This window comes from Ptychodera flava, chromosome 14, assembly GCF_041260155.1.
Source record: "Ptychodera flava strain L36383 chromosome 14, AS_Pfla_20210202, whole genome shotgun sequence".
In the NCBI taxonomy this organism is placed as follows: domain Eukaryota; kingdom Metazoa; phylum Hemichordata; class Enteropneusta; family Ptychoderidae; genus Ptychodera; species Ptychodera flava.
In genome coordinates this window covers 34,633,133-34,653,796 of record NC_091941.1, presented here as the reverse complement: position 1 = coordinate 34,653,796, position 20,664 = coordinate 34,633,133, and the positions used below count along the sequence as shown (strand labels likewise).

The 20,664-nt window shown below is 37.3% G+C and overlaps 2 protein-coding genes and 1 long non-coding RNA gene across 3 annotated transcripts; all 3 read right to left on the bottom strand.

The window, feature by feature from the left end:
* Positions 1 to 485: 485 nt before the first annotated feature.
* LOC139150271 (uncharacterized) lies at positions 486 to 1,905 on the bottom strand. Its single transcript, XR_011556214.1, has 3 exons — positions 1,790 to 1,905; positions 1,292 to 1,511; positions 486 to 597 (listed from the first exon to the last, which is right to left on the bottom strand). It is a non-coding gene; the product is annotated as an uncharacterized lncRNA (long non-coding RNA).
* Positions 1,906 to 5,660: 3,755 nt separating this feature from the next.
* On the bottom strand, positions 5,661 to 8,794 carry LOC139148838 (sodium-dependent multivitamin transporter-like). The gene is made up of 6 exons (XM_070720268.1): positions 8,691 to 8,794; positions 8,221 to 8,363; positions 7,924 to 8,077; positions 6,356 to 6,461; positions 5,994 to 6,133; positions 5,661 to 5,760 (listed from the first exon to the last, which is right to left on the bottom strand). The coding sequence occupies exons 1-6, from the start codon at positions 8,792 to 8,794 to the stop codon at positions 5,661 to 5,663; spliced, it is 747 nt and encodes a 248-aa protein (XP_070576369.1).
* A 616-nt stretch (positions 8,795 to 9,410) lies between these two features.
* Positions 9,411 to 17,741, bottom strand: LOC139150269 (sodium-dependent multivitamin transporter-like). Its single transcript, XM_070722528.1, has 7 exons — positions 17,636 to 17,741; positions 16,253 to 16,320; positions 14,624 to 14,778; positions 12,067 to 12,204; positions 10,902 to 10,987; positions 10,619 to 10,666; positions 9,411 to 9,547 (listed from the first exon to the last, which is right to left on the bottom strand). The coding sequence occupies exons 1-7, from the start codon at positions 17,697 to 17,699 to the stop codon at positions 9,411 to 9,413; spliced, it is 696 nt and encodes a 231-aa protein (XP_070578629.1). The 5' UTR covers positions 17,700 to 17,741.
* Between the last annotated feature and the right edge of the window lie 2,923 nt (positions 17,742 to 20,664).

Sequence of the window (20,664 nt, the reverse complement as noted above, 5' to 3'; positions counted from 1 at the left end):
CTTGGCTCAGACACCTCGAACATTACCGTCATAAGCATCATCCCTTGGTAATCTTGCCCTCGCTGTCATTACTTTAAGTACACCGAACAAAAACCCTACCATTGTTATGTTATATCGATTTTTATATAACGTGAGTGTCTTTCAGTCAATACAGCCTCTGTATCACACGTAAGGTGTAATAGTTCAAAATAACACCTGATAGCAAGGGTAAGATAACGATTTGTTGCCTTATGGTGCTCATGACGGTAATATTGATAATATCATCAAAACAGTAACTCGCACCGGCCCAAAGGCCGGCAACCGTATAGTATATCGCCTACAGCAGTGGCGAATCTCCTTGTTTAATTTCGTGAATTAAGGTGAAGCAGTGATAAATATGTGGGAACACTCATTGGGCACTCATCTGATATGACAGTGGCACAATACAACTCGTAATATTGGAAGATCAGACATTGAAACACTGATTAAAGAATTATTACCTGCTTCTATCGCCAATGCCGGTCCAATCAGACATGCTGCTATGAAGAAGAGTGACTGGAACATGAATATCACTGCCACGATGATTCGGAGGGCAAAATTGAAACGTAATTCTATGTACTGAAAGAATGAATGTGATTTATCGTTAGGGTCGTGTTCATTCACCTGCAAAACGAAGTTAACGTCGACAAAACTAGCCTTTTCTAATTTTCGATTGCACATACTTCGTGTACAAAGAGACAGGAATTATTTGGGGTGTTGGGCTAAAATTATCAGGCCTTTTGGCCAATTTCCACCGTGTTCACATGAGGCACAGGTCTTCGCAAATGCCTCAATTCATTCCTGCTATTTGTCATCCGCCATACAATCCATCCTTACATCTATCCAAACACACGTACATGAGTGTACAACAGTACAAATACACATTTTACAGTCGCCATATGATTAAAATCAGATGCAAGGATCAGGTCCTTTTATGTTGCTTTCTCTATTTCTTTGCTTTGTTCTGTTTCTCAGAGTTTGTCCTGGGATGGCCCTCATCTCCCTCTGCAGACGCACGGGGCAAACCCGTATATAGAAGTAACAGCCGAGCAGATCTTTACACCCAATTAAAATCAGATTGGTTAAATGATTGAGACATCGATTGACTGATTGATTGATTGACTGATTGAGTGAGTGATTGATTGAATTATTCATTCGTTCATTCATTCCTCTGTCCGTTTGTATGTTTTTCCAGACTTTCATTCAGTCATACATTTAAACATTGCACAAAAGATTACATTACAGTCACTTAAAAAAGTACTCAAATAATTACCTCGTAGGCGCTTGTTACCTTGAGGTCATGGAACACTGGAACAAACAGGAAGGTAACCAACGGCAAACACCAAAGAATTGCGAATGCTTGTGGAAAATGACCAGTGCCGTGTACAAAGACTTCGGCTGATGTGCCCATTATTGACAAAGGCGTGAGGAATGACACCATAATCGACATGGCTACTGGTATATAATGCATTTTTCTGTCAGCTAAAAGATATCTGTGAAGGATGTGTAATAAAAGAGATGGTTGACTATGTTAACGTATCTGAGGGTTTCCTTCAATCGTGTCTTTTTCTCAATCGAAACAGGGCATCTTCCCGTATTCACTTATCATTTGAAATGTATACCAGCATACCGTTTTACGGCACCGAACAAGACACGTAACTTTATGCACGTCTTTTTCCGAGGGATGTCAAAATCTTTCTTTCTTTTTTTTCTTTTATTTTGCTATCGTTCATTGCTGTAACGCTGTATGATAGATATAGAGATCACACACCTTGAGGTGGAGTGTTGGCCGCCCTTTGCAAATCCATGGTAGATACCGGTTATTGTAGAAATTCCAAGCATTCCACCGAAGAGAATGTAATCAACTACACCAAAAGGCACCGAGTTGTTCGGATTATTGGCCATTGTCATATTAGCTTGTTTTATTACGATTCGAAACGGCAATGCAAAGGTAAAAAAGAGTCTTAGTGAGCACTCCTTCCATTGATAACAAAAATGGCATTATCTCGACATATGTCGTTATTTTATGCAATGATAAGGCGATTGTACATAAAGGCTAAGCTTACAAACAACCACCTGTGAATAGTCGCAATGTCAGGGCTTCTCACACTGTCAAGGCAATACATGTCAGAATACTAAAGATTCTTAAATATGTTAATGAAGAGGGAAGGCTGCCTTAATTGGTTACGTCCTCGGGCCCAATATACATCAGATTTGATATCAATGTCAAAGACTGTCATTGATTTGCATTGTCTACAGCAGTCATTTATATAAAACTTATACAATGTAATTTTGTCGAGCCAGTGCGCAATCATCGAGGTTTACACATGGCATAATGTGTTGTGGCAAGGGTTACAGTTTATCTTTAAATCTGGCAACGAGTAAATGTTACAACACTGCTCAAACTTGTCATTCATGATAAGTAGTCTCAGTATCAAAGAACATTTTCAGATCTGAAAGTCAAAAGAAGAATTGGAGACTTACTTGTGGTCTGTTAGAGAACATGAAATGTAAGAACAAAGGAGCGTCAATAATCTTTGGTCTGGATCTTGTTGAAATGCAAAATTGTGAGATTGCTACTGATAAGATATGTTTGGTCATAATTATCCTCTGATCATTATCAGAGAGTGTCTGGCAGCTGCTCTTGAGATTATTAGGTGCAAAGTTTATTTCAGAACATTGTTATATCCAGTCTGGATAGTTATACTTGTTTAGGAGACGTGGGTTTCCAAGCGGAAACACGGGCATCCAAAATTAATATTTGTTAAATAAATATATATATCGGTAGATACACTCAGTAGATCGGGAGAAATTGCAGCTAAATGTGACTTCACGTAATGAACTTATCTTTCTCTGATTGTTTGAAGCAAACGTCGAGGAAAGTAACACAATATCGCGTATGAAGGCAGTCAGATAATTCAGTCATAATGTTATTTCACATGAACCTCACTATACTTATTCCCTTTCAATAAATCATAGTAATCACCTGACTTAATTTGATTTGATTTGATTTGGTCTGTACACATGTATTTAATGTTTGTGACACCTTTTATATAACTTGGTCACTCTGCCCACATAATTCTCGACCTAGAAAATCGACTTGGGAGGCTTTTCGCCCTTAGCTTTCCGCATAAGGGTTGTCACCTGCTCGCCCGGGGAATATTGGTAATGTTCGTTTCTTCAGATTCATCTCGCAGGTTAGAGTTAATGGTTCAATGGGTTCAGTTAGGTCGATGAGTGGTACAAAATAGGTGTATGGCCAGGCCCCCTGCCAGGCATTGTGGTACCTATCTCGAACTCTCAGAGTTAGTAAAAATGTCCTTATTGCTCTCTCCTTATACGTCTTGTGTTTTATTAGGGATTAAATGTTTAAACATGTGGATCGAATAAAGTATGGACATAGTTTTTTTGTACTTTGTCCAAGGTTAACGGAAAGAACCCATAGGCACGCCTTCTGAAGTAGAAGGCTTAAATGCAATGGTAATACTCTGGGATAAAAAAGGACGCCCAGTGTTCTTCAGATTCATGAACAACCTTGAGATCACGTGATTGTGGTACAAACAAACCCAAGTATACAAACGCGTATGGAAATATGCTATTGCTATGCGCGTTTAGGACTTGGTGCTGTTTGTACCATGGTTAATGATAACATGATTTATACTATTGCTCAATGTAGTTGGCGAAAATTTATTCTATCGTTCTGAACCCCATGATAATCCATCAGTAATCCCTGGAGATCATGCAGTCTCATCGTTTTCATTTGCAGCAAACAGCCGTCGTGAAAAAACTTGGGTCTTATGACAAATGTGGAGTCAAACGCAAAGATGAGTAATTTCACATGGTACTTTATACCTAAGAAATCAACTGTTCGAGGAAGTTTCATCAGCTACTTATCTAGGTGTAATAATTGACAATTCTCTTTCCTTGAAACCACACATAAAGAATGGGATAAAGTTGGACTTATGTCTTCGACATTCATCAAATTCCTAGTCTATAGTGTCTTCATCCTACCGCACTTAACTACTGCTTAGAAACATGGATAACTTCACCACTCTCCTTGAACTATTTATCGCCTAGAAAAGAACATTGTCCGATTGATCACTTTTTCTGATTTCATTTCACCCAAATCCCCTTTATCGTCAACTAAACATGCTACATACTTTTAAAGTAAGCAAATACTGTTATTGCTTTTTTGTTTTCGATTTGAAAAATGACAGTTTTCCAATCACTATTAACAATTGTTTTTAACTTCCTCGTCAAGGGTACTCTACAAGTTCAGATGAGCATTGCAATTACTGTTTTCCCAGGACAAGGCTTACAGACACTCAACATAACATTGACTAAACATCAATCAAACATTGAAATTATCTTACATCTTCATTTAAGAAAGTGACGTGTAGGAAAAAAAGGTTTAACACAGTGCATATTTCAAATGATACTGATTATTATATCATACCAGTATATTGATGGCGCAAATACAGCGATTTGATTGGTCGAGACGCGAAAAGAACCGTGGTATATTGGCGATATACCACGGCTGGCATACGCGCGAGCTCTAAGGTTGAGCAAAAATCCATTTTTGACGTTCCATGCCAGAATTTCAATATACTGTTATGATATAATAGCAATAAATCACACCAAGCGACGGTGTACCATTCAATTTTGACCAGTTCACTCCATATATGCACGAGCTATCACTCGTGCATATATGTCGTGAACTGGTCAAATCTCGTGGTATACCATCGCTGGGTGTGCTTTATTGCTTAAATAAATTTATGATAGAGTTTCTCCAAGTAAACAAATCGTTTAACCTTTAGAATACCATGACACGTTGAAAAATTTAGATGGACAAAATCATACATTTCTGGCAAGCAACAAGGAAGGAATCCATCCAAACTTGTTAACTTCGCCATCCGACTGTACAATTCTTGAAGTGAGGTTAGGTGACAAAATATCTTAATTTATGTACAACAGATTTGCTCTTTTGCGAGTTAGTCTTCACATATGAAGGTACACAACTGTAATCATGCATCTCCAAGTTTTGCATCTATAAATCTAGCGTTGTTTTCGTGACGCACATTGAAAAAAAGCGAAAGTTGCTATCATCGTCTGAAAATTGCGAGTTATTCAAATTAATACATTGACCCGAGGGACATTTAACTAAACATTATAGCAAAAAGCAAAACTGTACTTATTCAAATTTATTTTACGTAGTGAAGAGATAAAACATGTATACTCTGGTTTTTGATATGACAATTCAGTTCAAGACTCCTTCCTGTCACATTTCAACAAATTCCAAGCGTATGTTTAATATGGTTAAACACAAGCATTACACAGTTTGATTAGTATGGACTCTGCTATATAATTTAAAGCTACATAAACCAAGTGTACGCTGACAGAGTTCATAAAACATGGGACTACTTGACCGTCGGACAAGGGTCTGCCGGGTCACAAACTACAATTTTTCTGCCGCAAAACAGCGTCGCGTACGGTGACCCATGGACTAACCCTTCTGCTGCGAAGTTGTATTTTGAACTTATTGACCATAGAAAAAACGTCTGCCAAGAAAAAATGTCAGGTACGGCTGCAAAATTATGTCAAAGCGGACATTAGCCGAGAAGTATCTCATTGGCTGAGAATGATCACACTGCTTTAGGATCACCGCCTCTTCCTGCTGTCTTTCCATCTCCATCGTGACTGATGTCTTTTAATGGGTTGTCTTTTCTGTCAAGTCTCCCTGATCTAGACACAAAGGAAACGATTATCAGCTGTAAATGAGAAAATGACATTTCTCAAATGTCTGACATACTCCCCATTTCCAACAATTGGGACGAATTCCAATCGCATGCCTATTTGCTTATTGGAATTGACCACTTTATTACTGTCATCGTTTTAACTTAAAGACTTATCACAGGTAAACTCCATTTCTAGAAAAGTATAAAGATGATATTAACGCATGATGGAAAAGAACTTACCGAATACACCTTGCCAGTAACATCGGGTTGACGGGTTTGATGTTCCCTTTCTTGAACCACATATTGATGATCTCACTGCCTATAATACTTGTGACTACGGTGACGGCAAAGGAGTAGGTCGCATACATCATAAAAGAAAGCTAGAAACAACAATGTAGAAGTAGCTTTACTTCAAGCCGAGTACACCAATTGATTTTAATTTAAAATCATTCAAATAGTTTCAGTTTACGAAATGAATATTTTTTACCGTTTAATGTATTCATCGTATCCTAAATGTTCTTGCCTTTACATACTATATCTTTCACATTATAAACAGTAATATCGAGCGATTTAAGAATATTCTCGGGATCATTGTAACGCACCCTGTATATCGCAGCAACTTCTTCTGAGGATCCTTGGTTGGCAAAGGCCCCGAGAGAAATCCACAACCCAAAGATGAATCCAAGCAAAATTCCACAAAGTGTTCCGCTGCAAATAAGCATGCATGGTTGAATGAAATAACTGGAAGCCCAATAACTTGTACTTTTTTATCTTCTGTAGGAAGAAGTTTATTTATTTATTTATTTATTTATTTATTTCGAACTCCAACACACATATGATACAGTTAAAAACCATATACAACCGCACTTACAGGAGGGTTTTAGTAAAAAATACAAATAACATGATGTTACAGGACAAGAAAGCAAGTTAAAACAAATGACATGCACAACAAGGACAAAGTAAAAATTCAAAAGCAAATGCTTTTAGCTTTTCTTTTAAAACTCGAAACAGAAATGTTAAAAATTGGTAGACATTGATAAAAACTATTATATAGCTTTGAAATGCGATTAAAAAGTGAATTGCTAGTAAATTTAACTCTACCACCAGGCTCATGAAATGTCCGTTTCTGTCTAGTTGATCGCCCAGGAATGTGTAAATTAAAAATTGGTTGGCAATCAAGAAGGGCATTAATTGATTTCTGAAGAAAACAAGGTCAAAATAAGTGCGCCTTTTAGACAGCATTGGTAAATTAAACATAACACACATATCATCATATGAATAATCATCAAACCTTACTTTTACAAGATAACACAAATATTTAACAAATTTACGCTGTACAGCTTCTAATTTGTCTGAGTACACTTTGTCAATGCTATTCCAAACAACTGATGCATACTCGAGTCTAGTTCTAATGAATGTTTTGTAAACCACGAGCAATGCATCCACTGACAACCGTTTGGCAAACCTTTTTAGCATGCCAAGTAGTCTTCGAGCATGAGTGACACTTGAAACAACGTGAGTTGAAAAAGTTAACTTTGTGTCTAGTGTCATGCCTAGGTCACTGTAACTATAAACAGTCTTCAAGTTGTGAGCATCAATATTATAATCCCTCTCAATTGGCGATCTTTTCAATGAAAGACGAAGTACTACACATTTGGCATAATTAAGGTGCATTTTCCATTTCTCAGACCATGTGGACAAGTAATTGATATCTTCTTGTAACATTGAACAGTCATTCACACTACGTATTATCTTAAACAACTTCAGATCGTCTGCAAAGCCTAAGGAGCCACATTTAAAATTACCAAATATATCATTTAAATAAAGAATGAAACACAGTGGTCCCAGTTGTGACCCCTGCGGAACCCCGGACTTAACTAAGACAGGGTCTGATCTACACCCTTTAACATTAACTACCTGGGATCTATTTGTTAGGTAGCTACTAAACCAGTCAAGGAGGGCGTCTGGTATTCCATACTTACTAAGTTTGTAAACTAAATATTTAGTCGCAAAATAACTGCAGCTACTTAGCTTCTTACTTTTAAAAATGGGAGAAATTGTAAATTGCAATAATAACCAGACATGTATTCCTTCCTCCTTCATGATATTGTTAAATGGCGGTACTTCAATATAGATTATTTTCACTAAATAATTTAGCGGTATCACCTACATTCCATTTGCCCTTCTGTATAATATTCCGAGGATGAATACGCCGAAGGTAGGACCGCCAGGTACTGCAAAAATTGTTGTGCTAAGGACCAATAGGCTTTCAACACGGGACGCAATGAACGCCAAACCTATAGCAACCAATCCATAAGCACATGCTGCACAGAAAGGAGGTAAAAAGTAAGCATAAGTTCATTCACAAGAGGCTCAAGCTTTCTTCTTTGCAAGGTTATACCTATAGTTTAATCGGTATGAGGATCTCCGTTGTAAGAAATCACATCAAAAACCTTGACTTACTTACTTAAAACCTTTGAAACTGCAGTGTCATGTTTATCGTTGGTGTACACCATCTGTCCTGATCTGTACGCCTTCCACTTACGAAACGGTTTGATAAAGTCTTCCAGAGTGATGGCAGTCATCGCGTTTAAGGAAGAAGACACTGAACTGTACATAGTAAGATGATGAAAAAAAATCATTTATCTCGCTAATAGTGTTCCAAGTCGAAAATTATAAAAATGTAGTTAATATATTTAGCAGCTTTTCAGTGGGCTCTTGTCCTCAGGTATATTCTATAGGTTTACATAGGTTTATTTCAGAAATACAGATATAGGATTGGTCTGATAATATGGCTTTAAATTGAACGATGAGCATATATATATATATATATATATATATATATATATATATATATATATAATAATATATATATTATATATATATATATATATATATATGTGTATGCATGCATCGAGTTTGTCGAGTTTGTCTCACCTAAGCAATGCAGCAAAGAGACCGGCAACGAACAATCCCTGAATCCCAGACACTTGTCCTAACTGAGAACTGACAAAGTACATCAAAATCTGCAAGAAGAGCATTTTTCACTGACACAAAGTTGTATTTACTTCAAAACTACGCAGAGCATTTTCACCGTATGGAATGAAATTTGAAGAGGCATGCTATTGACGTTAAGATTATAAACTCTCATACAGCGCCACCTGTGGTGGAGGTCAAGAGGCCATCCCTTAGGTTGGTCCTCTTTTGACCCAGATAGTCCTCCAAGCAAGACTACAAAAGTTAATTTGTCGATCATTTAGTGGCCCTCTTTGTGTATTTCAGTTATGAATATGTTAACTATTGAAAAAAATGTTTTGTGCAACTGCTTACAGTTTTTTGGTCACCAATTTTGTGGCTTACTTGATGTATTTCACCCATGCAACTTTCTTGAAGATATGAGCAGAAAATATATTATAAGGGCACACGTTTTATTCTATTGTTTATTTGTCATCAATTGGTGGTCCGCATAATGTATGTTATGTTACATTATACACATAATGCATAAGGCTCAGTTACAATTTTCCATCGAAGGTTTCCCATTTTGTGGCCCATTTTTATCCACGAAGACATGAGTTGGGTATTCCTTGTTTAAAAAAGGTGTTTACAGCTTGCCAGCGCACCGCATCGCCACCAGTGTTATGGGGCCTAGGCCAAGGGTTACGGTGTTTTCTGAGAATAAAAAGCACTAACAGCAGAAAATGATGAAACTCCGATAGTACTTACCTGATCGGGAGACTTGAAGTTCGGTTCGTAATTTGCGTCAGCTGCTCCTCTCAACAACGAGTTTGGAAAACCTTATTTTGATATTATTTAAGAATTACAGGATGAAAATTGACGAATTACACTGCCCTTGTGAGAGTGACCATCATAAAATGAAAACAAAATTTGATGGATCTCGTGAAATGGACATAAAGTGTCTGCCCCATGAGAAAACATTGTAACTTATGACGCAGGGTTGAAATTTGAAACGACTCACTTTTTATTTTAAAGAGACAGTTGATCAAAAATTGCTGTAAAATATGTCGAGGTGTAGAGGTACAGGGCATTTAATTATTTTTGATATACATGATTTACATTGCCTATTGTGATATGGACAATAACGTTATATTCTTATTCTAATAATCAGTCTTTACAAATTTCTTATAATAGGCACATATAGACATTGAGTAAACAAAGTTAGTTGCTCATTTTTAAGTTGTGGAACCAGTACATTATTGACGTGTTGAATATTGTAACATCTTGTTGAATGCATGGTTTATGATGATCAGACTGCAACTGTGATAATGACGTCATTTTTAACACGTACTGAATTATATAATTCTAAATTCTAATGGTTTCACACGTCGGACAAAACTCTGCAATTTATTTCCAACATGACCAATTTGAGAAAGAAGTAACACTTGTCCACAGATGTTCATAAATATTGAATTTTGATGCTATTTCATATTGTTAGAAAAGTGTAAGTGTTAAATTATTAATATTCTATAGCCATATGGAAGTTCATTAGCACGTTCATTAGATCCATCATCAAATTGAAATAGCGATATGTTATGAGCAAGATATTAACCAGATAACCAGAAATGGCACAACAGCAATATTCGCATTGTCGTTTGTTTACGTTATTCATTACTCTCGATATGAGTGCCGCACAGTCCTTATGAAATGTTTGAATGTTTGTTAATTCGGAAGTAAGTCTACTTCAAATCATTTCCGAATTTTACTGCTTACTGTATGAATATAAATAGTTATATGTAAAATTCACGACTCTATTAATATCATTACTCCAAAGACTCAAAACAGTAGTCAAAGTGGTACGCCAAGTATCCCTCAGTTATAGCATTTTACGGTGGCTTAAAAAGTCTTACCAGTTGGTAACGTGGCGTTGATTGCCAGCTGAAGGGATGTTAATCCGTCTGTAAAAAAGGACAATGAGCTTTGTTGATAGGTCAAGAGTTTAGTTTCCAAGGCATTTATTCCTCTTATATGTTTGGAAATGTAACGCAAGACATTGGACATTTAATAACATACTGGCCGTTCACAACAACCAAGCGTACTCAAGGAAGCAAGTACATATTTTGTTCTACAGTTATATTGCCTGTGTCATTTTTCTTGTATTTTATATCACTTCAATTATACAGGTATACTTACTGTCGTAATATACAGAGATAACTAGTCCGGCCAAGTACAGAATGCACAAGTAGATGTAGAAAAACGGCATTGACGCCAATATAGTCCTGTAGAGGTAGACAGAGTTCACAATTACATGTCACATGACTGTGCGTTTAAAGGACACTGTTTGTGCATTGGCAGCACCTCAAATGTGCCAGACAATCCTGAAAGATACAAAATGCTGAGAAACGGTTAGAAGGAACAGTGTGTGGAATTTACCTTTAAGGTAGAATGTGCCTCGGGAACAGGTATTTTGGCTTCAAATTTATTTCTATTGTTTTCCTGTCTACCACTTTTGGGGTATCGTCATAAAGTTCTTGGTTTTAAAAAAGTTTTCACGGTCTTAGTTTTTCGAAAATCGAAATTTTTACTATGCCCCATAAAGTTTACACATGTATGGAGGCCATTTTGAATTTCAAATACCGGGAAAACTTACGTAGTTTGTCTATCTAATATCAAATTTCGCATGGTGACCCCTCATTGTTATTCTGGATTTGGTAAAGGACTATTCGAAAGTTCCATTGAGGAAAGTTTGAGCAATAGCCTTTCACTTTTGAAACGCATACTACCTCAACTGATCGAACAATCATGCCAAAATTAAAGCTGTGCTGTTCCGACGCACAGACGATATGACGTTATGTAAACGCAAATACGTTATTGTACTTCAGCGACTCCTTATTAAGCTACAATCCCTGTAATTTAGGGGTTTACACACAATAGTCCTTCCGAATAGAAAAATTGAAAAGTGTCAAAAATCGAACATTTCTACGTAATCTAGAATTATGAACTAAGTAAAAACACCAACGGCCAAAGCCAAGTAGTTTTAGACCAACTTTAAGTACATGACAACGACGCATCCACAGCCCACAGCCATTTGAAAACAATTATTTTGCATGCCTGATCACTCTTCAAAGGTTGAAAAGCATATCTCTGTATCTTTCTTCGATGATCGATAAAAAAGTATCCCAGACTTTTCAATGTTTCAGCTCCTTTAGTAGTCTGCTACTGTTTACACTTAATCTTTCGCAAATAAATGTTGAATGGCAAAATGGATCGTCTACTGACAATTGTAATGTAATGATAAATCACTTCTGATCACAACGTGTCCACATTCAACAAGGCTGTTTTGCAAATGTTTACTCACATCTGTGAATGTTTTAACGACGGGACACTCATGTATCGTTGCACTGCTGTCTGACTAACGAAACCCGGAGAGAATGCGAAAGAGGCGCCGATGGTCGTGCTGAAGAAGGATAGTCGTTTTGTTGGTGAGAAGTCAAAACTGCGGAGAAAGATCAGAAGGTCAAAATCGATCAAAAACCAGATGTGAACCGAATGTGCTCACGTAGTGTACAACAGGTTCACCACATAGTAGTGCGCTTCACAGAACAATCAGATATCATCAGATCATTATATGTAGCAGGTTTCATCAACTTTCGCATAGTACTCTCAGAGTTAAAACACTAATTACAAAACTTCATTTAAAATGCAAATGAGCTGTTTATTAAGTTGACACTGCTCAATGCGTCATGGGACGATTACATTCCTATCAGATCACGTCTGTAACACGTTTCATCAAGTTTAATGCCATACGTTCGGAGTAATATCACTGATTAAAAAGTTCATTAAATATGCAAATGAACCCTTAATTAACTTTATACTGCTCAGTGCTTTTCGCGACAATTAAAGATTTATCAGATCAATATCTGTAGCAGGTTTCACCAAATTTGGTGTCATAATTTCAGAGTTATATCATTAATTACAAAGTCCATAAATGTGAAAATCAACCCTTACTTTACTTAACTTTACACTACTAAATGCTTCACAACACAGTCAGATATCTGTCGGATCAGTATCTGCAGCAGATTTCATCAAAATTGGTGCAGCTATTTCGTAGTCACATGACTAATTACAAAAACTTCATGAAATATGCAAATTAGCTATGTCTTAACGTGACACTGCCCAATACTTCTCAGTACAATTACATACTTAACAGATAAATATTTGTAGCAGGTCTCGTCAAATTTGGTGCAGGACTTTCGGGGTTATATCACTAATTACAAAGTTTATTAAATATGCAAATGAGCAGATAATTGACATGACACTCACAGTATCATCATAATGTTCTGAGATGATCACCTGTGAAGAGTTGCATGAAATTGTGTGCAGTATTCCTTGATATAGGTCGACACTATTATTACTGTCACAATAGGAAACCATTATATGAAAAAAAGATATTTAATAACTTCATTAATATGCAAGCCAAACTAACAAAAAATCTGATTAGTTCTTGCCATTGGCATGTGGTAGCTGTCTATCAAATCTGATTTGAATTCGTTCAGGCGTTTTTGAGTCATCTGTAAACAGACGGACAGACAGACGGACAGACTAGACATCGCTATGACATTAGTTTACGTGTGTGAACACGTGAGCTAAAAATGAATGTAAGGAAGACGATAGAAATTTTACCCAAATGCAAGTTAACGGGTGAATACGTTGTCCATAATAGTGAGAGACTTGAGCTTCGTAGACATAGCTTCGCCATGTTGAAGGTATGTGTTTACGAAACGCTTGAATTTGTATGATTTTATATGAGTAAAACATTGGGATATTATTTAGGAAATGTATTGCCTTACAGTTTCTTCTTCTATTTTAATGAATGAAAGACTATACAGCAGGGGATGGCGTACGAGAAAGTAGGTCATAAGCTTAACGTTCGTAAATAAAGTATGACACAACCATTTGCAAGATTTGTCTTCTGTTCTCCATAAGAAAAGTATGGCAGAAATATCATTGCCTTGCCACAAACAACAGAAAATTCTTGCTTTTCAATTGAAAATAGAGCGCTGTAATTGGTGTAGTCTTCATTTGCATGTCAGCCTTTGCATCGGCGTTGTTCACGATCACAAACCGAAAGAATACGCTTACAATCAGATATGAACTGAAAATGATCACGTGTTTTATTATGTATTTCAGTTGTGTGTTAATTTAAACTTTTGCCACATGTTTGCAACTTCAGTGAAAGTGGTATAATCAATATCATGAACAATATTCACCACGGATAAATTCTATACAAATATGTAATTAGCTGAAATAAAAAATTCTTAAAAATGTCAATTAGGAATTGGCTGAAGTAAAAATGCTTAATGACTTTCAATAATGTTGCATCATAGTATCTTTAATGTACATAGAAAGTTTCATCAACTTTGGTTGAGTCAATTCAGATATGTATCCCTAATTAGGAAAGTTAATTAAATATGCAAATTAGGAATTATCTTTAATGTCGCTCCTCTATACCATTTACGGCTCATACATCCTGGTGTGATCAACATTTGTAGCAAATCTCATCAAATTGTGTGCAATCTCAAAGTATATACGGATTTAATCATTAATTATGAAAAAAAAAATGCAAGCCACACCCACCAGAAACTAATCAGTTTTTGCCATTTGCTAACTGAATCTATACATTAGATTTGATTCTGATCTGATGAGCTGTTTTTTGAGATATCAGGTCAACAGACAGACAGACACAGACGCACAGACACACAGACAGACAGACATCGCTACGACATTACCTCACGTGTGCAAACACGTCAGCTAAAAATTACATAGTACGCTACTGCTATTGAGCTACATGCATCAGTTAGTCTTCATGCAATAATTTGGTGTAGAATCTATTTGTGAGAAAAATACTTTGATACCTAAAAGCATTCAAACGCCCGTCTTCGCCACTAATTCTCAATATTTCCGCCATTCCTCCGCTGTTACTCACGCCAAGGATGATGATTGTCAATACTGTGCCATAGAGAACAAAGAACTGGAATACGTCTGTCCATATCACGCCTTTCATTCCGCCCTGTAAGAAATACAATGATCGTCATGACGCTATGGTAGCCGAATTTTATGAGATCTTACCTGATGTAACAACAAATCAAGTTCGATATTGCTAAAGAGCGTATAAACGACATTATATAAAACTGTCCGACTCATCATATTCGCCAGTCCCATTACATTCGTCTTCAGAAGAATGAAATTTAGAATTTTCTATCGCACTTCTAGGGCTTATGACGACAAATAAGCGAAAGCTACTTAGAGGTTATTACCCAATATCGCCTGTTCCTGTGTCGTATCAGCATGAGTGTCATTAATGTGCTGCGTCAGGCACGAGACGAAGTCGAGTGTCTGACGCAGCACAAATGACACGAATGCTGATACGACACAAGGAACAGGCGATATTGGGTAATAACCGATTTATCATATACCTATGCCCATAATTTTAGGGAATTTTTACTAATAGAACGAAAATCCTTTAATTTTGAGGCTTTACTTTATTACGCCTTGCGCATAAATATCAGAATGTTTATGTGAACAGGCTTCATTCATAAAGTATACGACGAGAATGTCAACATCACGCGCGACATTGCTGCAAGTCGTCCATATCTCAATGAAACCCAAGAAGAAAGACACCGGGATACAAAAATCGTCATACAGAAGGAACATTTTAAGGTGCAATATGCTATTACAACTGTAACCGATCAAAAACTGCTCAGCTTTAAATCTATCCTGATTTCGATCGTCGTACGGCACGGAGCTCGCGCGGAGAGGGGACGCCATTTTGTTAGTTTACCTTTAGAGTTGCCATGTCAACAGTCGTCGCGCGCGCGACATCGCTGTCACGCCACGCGCTCACTACCTGTTCGGTGGAGACCGTGCACAGTGCCAGCGCCTTGCGAACGGCAGAATACTTGCTAGAACTTGACCAAAAAAATACCATGGGAAAACATTTCAAGACTCAACGTGATATTTCCGTATTTTGCAACCAGAAATACCCGTGTTCCTCGAAGCCCTTCAAACTTTTACGTCGGCGACATCGCTTCGCAGGCGGAGAACGGCCGCCATTTTGTTATTTACGTTGTTTACCAACAAACTGCTAATGTAGTTCGGGAAAACTCTAAAACTGATGACGTTCATCGTGCATATCTCGACGTTTACCGTGAAATATCACGGCTGATATTTTACGTTGAACGTCACTAGGATGTAACAATATGGGCATGGGTATATGATAAAAGCGTAGTCTCTTCTCATGCATAATACAGCAGGCGTTCTTGACGCAGTTAGAACAGCTTAAATTTGACAATGATGTCTTCAATTTTTTTTTATCATACTCAAAATCATATGATCTATGCTCCGACGACAATAATACCAAACAGTTCGCAGTTTAATGTTTCCGTTGATTCGATCTTTCTGCTTAAGTACACATTATCACAGACATTTGTCTTTTTTTACTCCCGATACTACCATACTACTAATATTTATAGAAACTCACTCACAAGAGCAGTATATATTGTTCCGAGAGCCCCAGTAATGAGTAATGTGTACCGAAAGTCAAAGTTGAGGACTGCAAAACAATAATGATGATACATTGTATGTTATATGGAACATCATTCATACACTTTCAATTAATCTGTTTTACACCTTTATCAATGCATGAAGTCGAACTTTCTTTACTTATTACTTTTTACATACAGTGCTATTGTCATTTACTTAAACTGTAGGACATTTGTAGGCCTGTGAAATTAGAAACAGAGGGGTCATTCACAATTCTAAAATGCAAAGACAAAAAGGAGCCACCATCTTGCCTGAACTAGCTGTTAATATCAACATGCTCAACGATTACATCACGTAAAAGGTATTTCATGAGCAAAGTGACTAAGCTCAAAGCATTCATTGGCAATTGTTTCACTCATTACGTCATTAAGCTAAAGATCAGACAGGAGTGTCAATCTTTCTCTAGGCTACACGGTGTATGTAGTGCATGTAGTGACTGATCGCACGGCACTCAATCCCTAGTACAGCTTAATATGAGATTATTGTATCCCTGTTTGTGGAAACATGCTTTTCCTTTTATCTAATGAAACATAGAATACATCTGATACATAAAAGCTCTTATATTTACAGGGTTTCAGATCATAGATTTATGTACATTATGAAGATCATCTAGTCCATTACTGCCAGGTTATTGTTGTTTTTTTGTTGTTGTTCATTTCTTTTACAGAAACTGAAGCTATCGACCTCACAACATTGATGATAGTAAAAATGCTTCTTGGATCAGTGAATATGCAATGGTATCCAGCACATTTGAGCCTCGGAGTGATATCTATAATTAATAATGAATTCAATAAACAGGTACGAACAAGATTGCATCAAATGAATACAATATGCAATCTATAAAACGTAATGGTCTTGGCTCAGACACCTCGAACATTACCGTCATAAGCATCATCCCTTGGTAATCTTGCCTTCGCTGTCATGTGTTATTACTTTAAGTACACAGAACAAACACCCTGCCATTGTTATATCGATTTTTATATAACGTGAGTGTCTTCCAGTCAATACAGCCTCTGTATCATACGTAAGGTGTAATAGTTCAAAATAACACCTGATAGCAAGGGCAAGATCACGATTTGTTGACTGGTGGTGCTCATGACGGTAATATTGATGATGCCCGAGCCGAAGGCACAAGCCCGAAGGCCGGCAACTATATATCGCCTACAGCAGTGGCGATATCTCTTTCTTTAATTTCGTGAATTAAGGTGAAGCAGTGATAAATATGTGGGAACACTCATTGGGCACTCATCTGATATGACAGTGGCACAATACAACTCGTTATATTGGAAGATCAGACATTGAAACACTGATTAAAGAATTATTACCTGCTTCTATCGCCAATGCCGGTCCAATCAGACATGCTGCTATGAAGAAGAGTGACTGGAACATGAATATCACTGCCACGATGATTCGGAGGGCAATATTGAAACGTAATTCTATGTACTGAAAGAATGAATGCGATTTATCGTTAGGGTCGTGTTCATTCACGTGCAAAACGAAGTTAACGTCGACAAAACTCGCCTTTTCTAATTGCACGTACTCGTGTATAAAGAGGCAGGAATTATTTCGGTTGTTGGGATAAAATTATCATGCCTTTGGCTAATTTCGACCGTGTTCAAGTGAGGTACAGATCTTCGCAAATGTCTCAATTCATTCCTGCTATTTGTCATCCGCCATACAATCCATTCTTACATCTATCCAAACACACGTACATGTGTGTACAATAGTACAAATACACACTTTATAGTTGCCATGTGATTAAAATCAGATGCAAGGATCAGGTCCTTTTATGTTGCTTTCTCTATTTCTTTGCTTTGTTCTTTTTCTCAGAGTTTGTCCTGGGATGGCCCTCATCTCCCTCTGCAGACGCACGAGGCAAACCCGTAAATAGAAGTAACAGCCGAGCAGATCTTTACACCCAATTAAATTCAGATTGGTAAAATGATTGGAACATCGATTGATTGATTGATTGACTCACTGAGTGAGTGATTAATTGAATTATTCATTCGTTCATTCATTCCTCTGTCCGTTTGTTTGTTTGTCAAGACTTTCATTCAGTTATACATTTAAACATTGCACAAAACATTACATTACAGTCACTCAAAATATTACTCAAATAATTACCTCGTAGGCGCTTGTTACCTTGAGGTCATGGAACACTGGAACAAATAGGAAGGTAACCAACGGCAAACACCAAAGAATTGAGAATGCTTGTGGCAAATGGCCAGTGCCGTGTACAAAAACTTCAGCTGATGTGCCCATTATAGTCACAGGTGACAGGAATGACACCATAATCGACATGGCTACTGGTATATAATGCATTTTTCTGTCAGCTAAAAGATATCTGTGAAGGATGTATAATAAAAAAGATGGTTGACTATGATGAGGTATCTGATGGTGTCCTTCAATCGTATCTTTTTCTCCATTGAAATAGGGCACCTTCCCATATTGAGGGTTCACTTATCATTTGTAATGTATATCAGCATACCGTTTTACGGCACCGAACAAGACACGTAACTTTATGCACGTTCTTTTCTCCGAGGGATGTCATAAGTTTGGGGGGGGGTTGTCTTTTTTTTGTTTTGTTTTTTGTTTTGTTTTGTTTTTTGTTTTTTGCTATCGTTCATTGCTGTAACGCTGTATGATAGATAGAGAGATAACACACCTTGAGGTGGAGTGTTGGCCGCCCTTTGCAAATCCATGGTAGATACCGGTTATCGTAGAAATTCCCAGCATTCCAATGAAGAGAATGTAATCAACTACACCAAAAGGCACCGGGTTGTTCGAATTATCGGCCATTGTCATATTAGCTTGTTTTATTACGATTCAAAACGGCAATGCAAAGGTAAAAAAGAGTCTTAGTGGGCACTCCTTCCATTGATAACAAAAATGGCATGATCTCGACATATGTCGTTATTTTATGCAATGATAAGGTGATTGTACATAAAGGCTACAAACAACCAGTTGCGAACAGTCGCAATGTCGGGGCTTCTCACACTGTCAAGACAATACATACCAGAATACTATAGATTCTTAAATATGTTAATGAAGCGGGAAGGCTGTCTTAATTGGTTACGTCCTCGGGCCCATTATACATCAGATTTTATAACGATGTCAAAGACTGTCAGTGATTTACATTGTCTACAGCAGCCATTTATATAAAACTTGTACAGTGTAATACAAATTGTGTCGAGCCAGTGTGCAATCATCGAGGTTTACACATGGCATAATGTGTTGTGACAAGGTTACAGTTTATCTTTAAATCTGGCAACGAGTAAATGTTACTAAACAAACTTGTCATACATGATAAGCAATCTCAGAATCAAAGAGCAGTTTCAGATCTGAAAGTCAAAGAAGAATTGGAGACTTACTTGTACTCTGTTAGAGAACATGAAATGTAGGTACAAAGGAACTTCAATAATCTTTGGTCTGGATCTTGTTGAAATGCAAAATTGTGAGATTGCTACTGATAAGGTACGCTTGGTCTAGCTGTGGGTCCATAGCTGTGGTGTTTTCGGACGGGATTCCTGCCTTTTACGGGCTGGTTTTGACTTTTTACGATTTTAACCCCGCCACGCTACGCTTGGTCGTAATTTTCCTCTTATCATTATAAGAGAGTGTCGGGCAGCTGCCCTTGAGATCATTGGGTGCAAAGTTTATTTCAGAACATTGTTCTATCCTGTCTGGATAGTTATACTTGTTTAGGAGACATGGATTTCCAAGCGGAACACGGGCATCCAAAATTAACATTAGTGAAATAAATATCTATCGGTAGATAGCCTCAGTACATCGGGGGAACTTTGCAGCTAAAAGTGACTTCGCGAACAGTTATTAACTTATCTTTTTCTGACTGTTTGAAGCAAACTCTGAGGAAAGTAACACAACATCGCGTATGAAAGCTGTCGGAGAATTCAGTCAAAATGTTATTTCACATGAACCTCCCTATACTTATTCCCTTTCAATAAATCATAGTAATCACCTGACTTAATTTGATTTGATTTGATTGAGTCTGTACACATGTATTTACTGTTTGTGACACCTTAAATATAACTTGATCACTCGACCTAGAAAATCTACCTTGAGGCTTTTCGCCGTTAGGTTTCAGCATTAAGATTGGTCACTTGCTCGCCCCGGGTATATTGGTAATGTTTGTTTCTTCAGATTCTTCTCGCAGATTAGAGATAATAGTTCAATGGGTTCAATAGGTTCAGTAAGGTCGATGGATGGTACGAAATAGCTATATGACCAGACGTTATATATTATTGCCTGAATACATGGGTTTACGTTCCCCAGAGCAGGTGACAATTTGCCCGACGCCAGGAGGGTAAATTGTCTCCTGCTGCGAGGGCACATA

What these genes read in the sequence shown, in the direction of transcription:
- LOC139148838 (XM_070720268.1), bottom strand. Translation starts at nt 8,794, where the DNA reads ATGCTCTTCTTGCAGATTTTGATGTACTTTGTCAGTTCTCAGTTAGGA. An exon ending in CTCTTTGCTGCATTGCTTAG is followed by an intron (nt 8,364 to 8,690) that starts GTGAGACAAACT and finishes TACTATGTACAG; the next exon opens with TTCAGTGTCTTCTTCCTTAA. An exon ending in AAGTTGCTGCGATATACAGG is followed by an intron (nt 6,134 to 6,355) that starts GTGCGTTACAAT and finishes TGTTGTTTCTAG; the next exon opens with CTTTCTTTTATGATGTATGC.
- LOC139150269 (XM_070722528.1), bottom strand. Translation starts at nt 17,699, where the DNA reads ATGTTCCAGTCACTCTTCTTCATAGCAGCATGTCTGATTGGACCGGCA. An exon ending in GGCATTGGCGATAGAAGCAG is followed by an intron (nt 16,321 to 17,635) that starts GTAATAATTCTT and finishes ATTGTTTTGCAG; the next exon opens with TCCTCAACTTTGACTTTCGG. An exon ending in GAACAATATATACTGCTCTT is followed by an intron (nt 14,779 to 16,252) that starts GTGAGTGAGTTT and finishes TATTTCTTACAG; the next exon opens with GGCGGAATGAAAGGCGTGAT.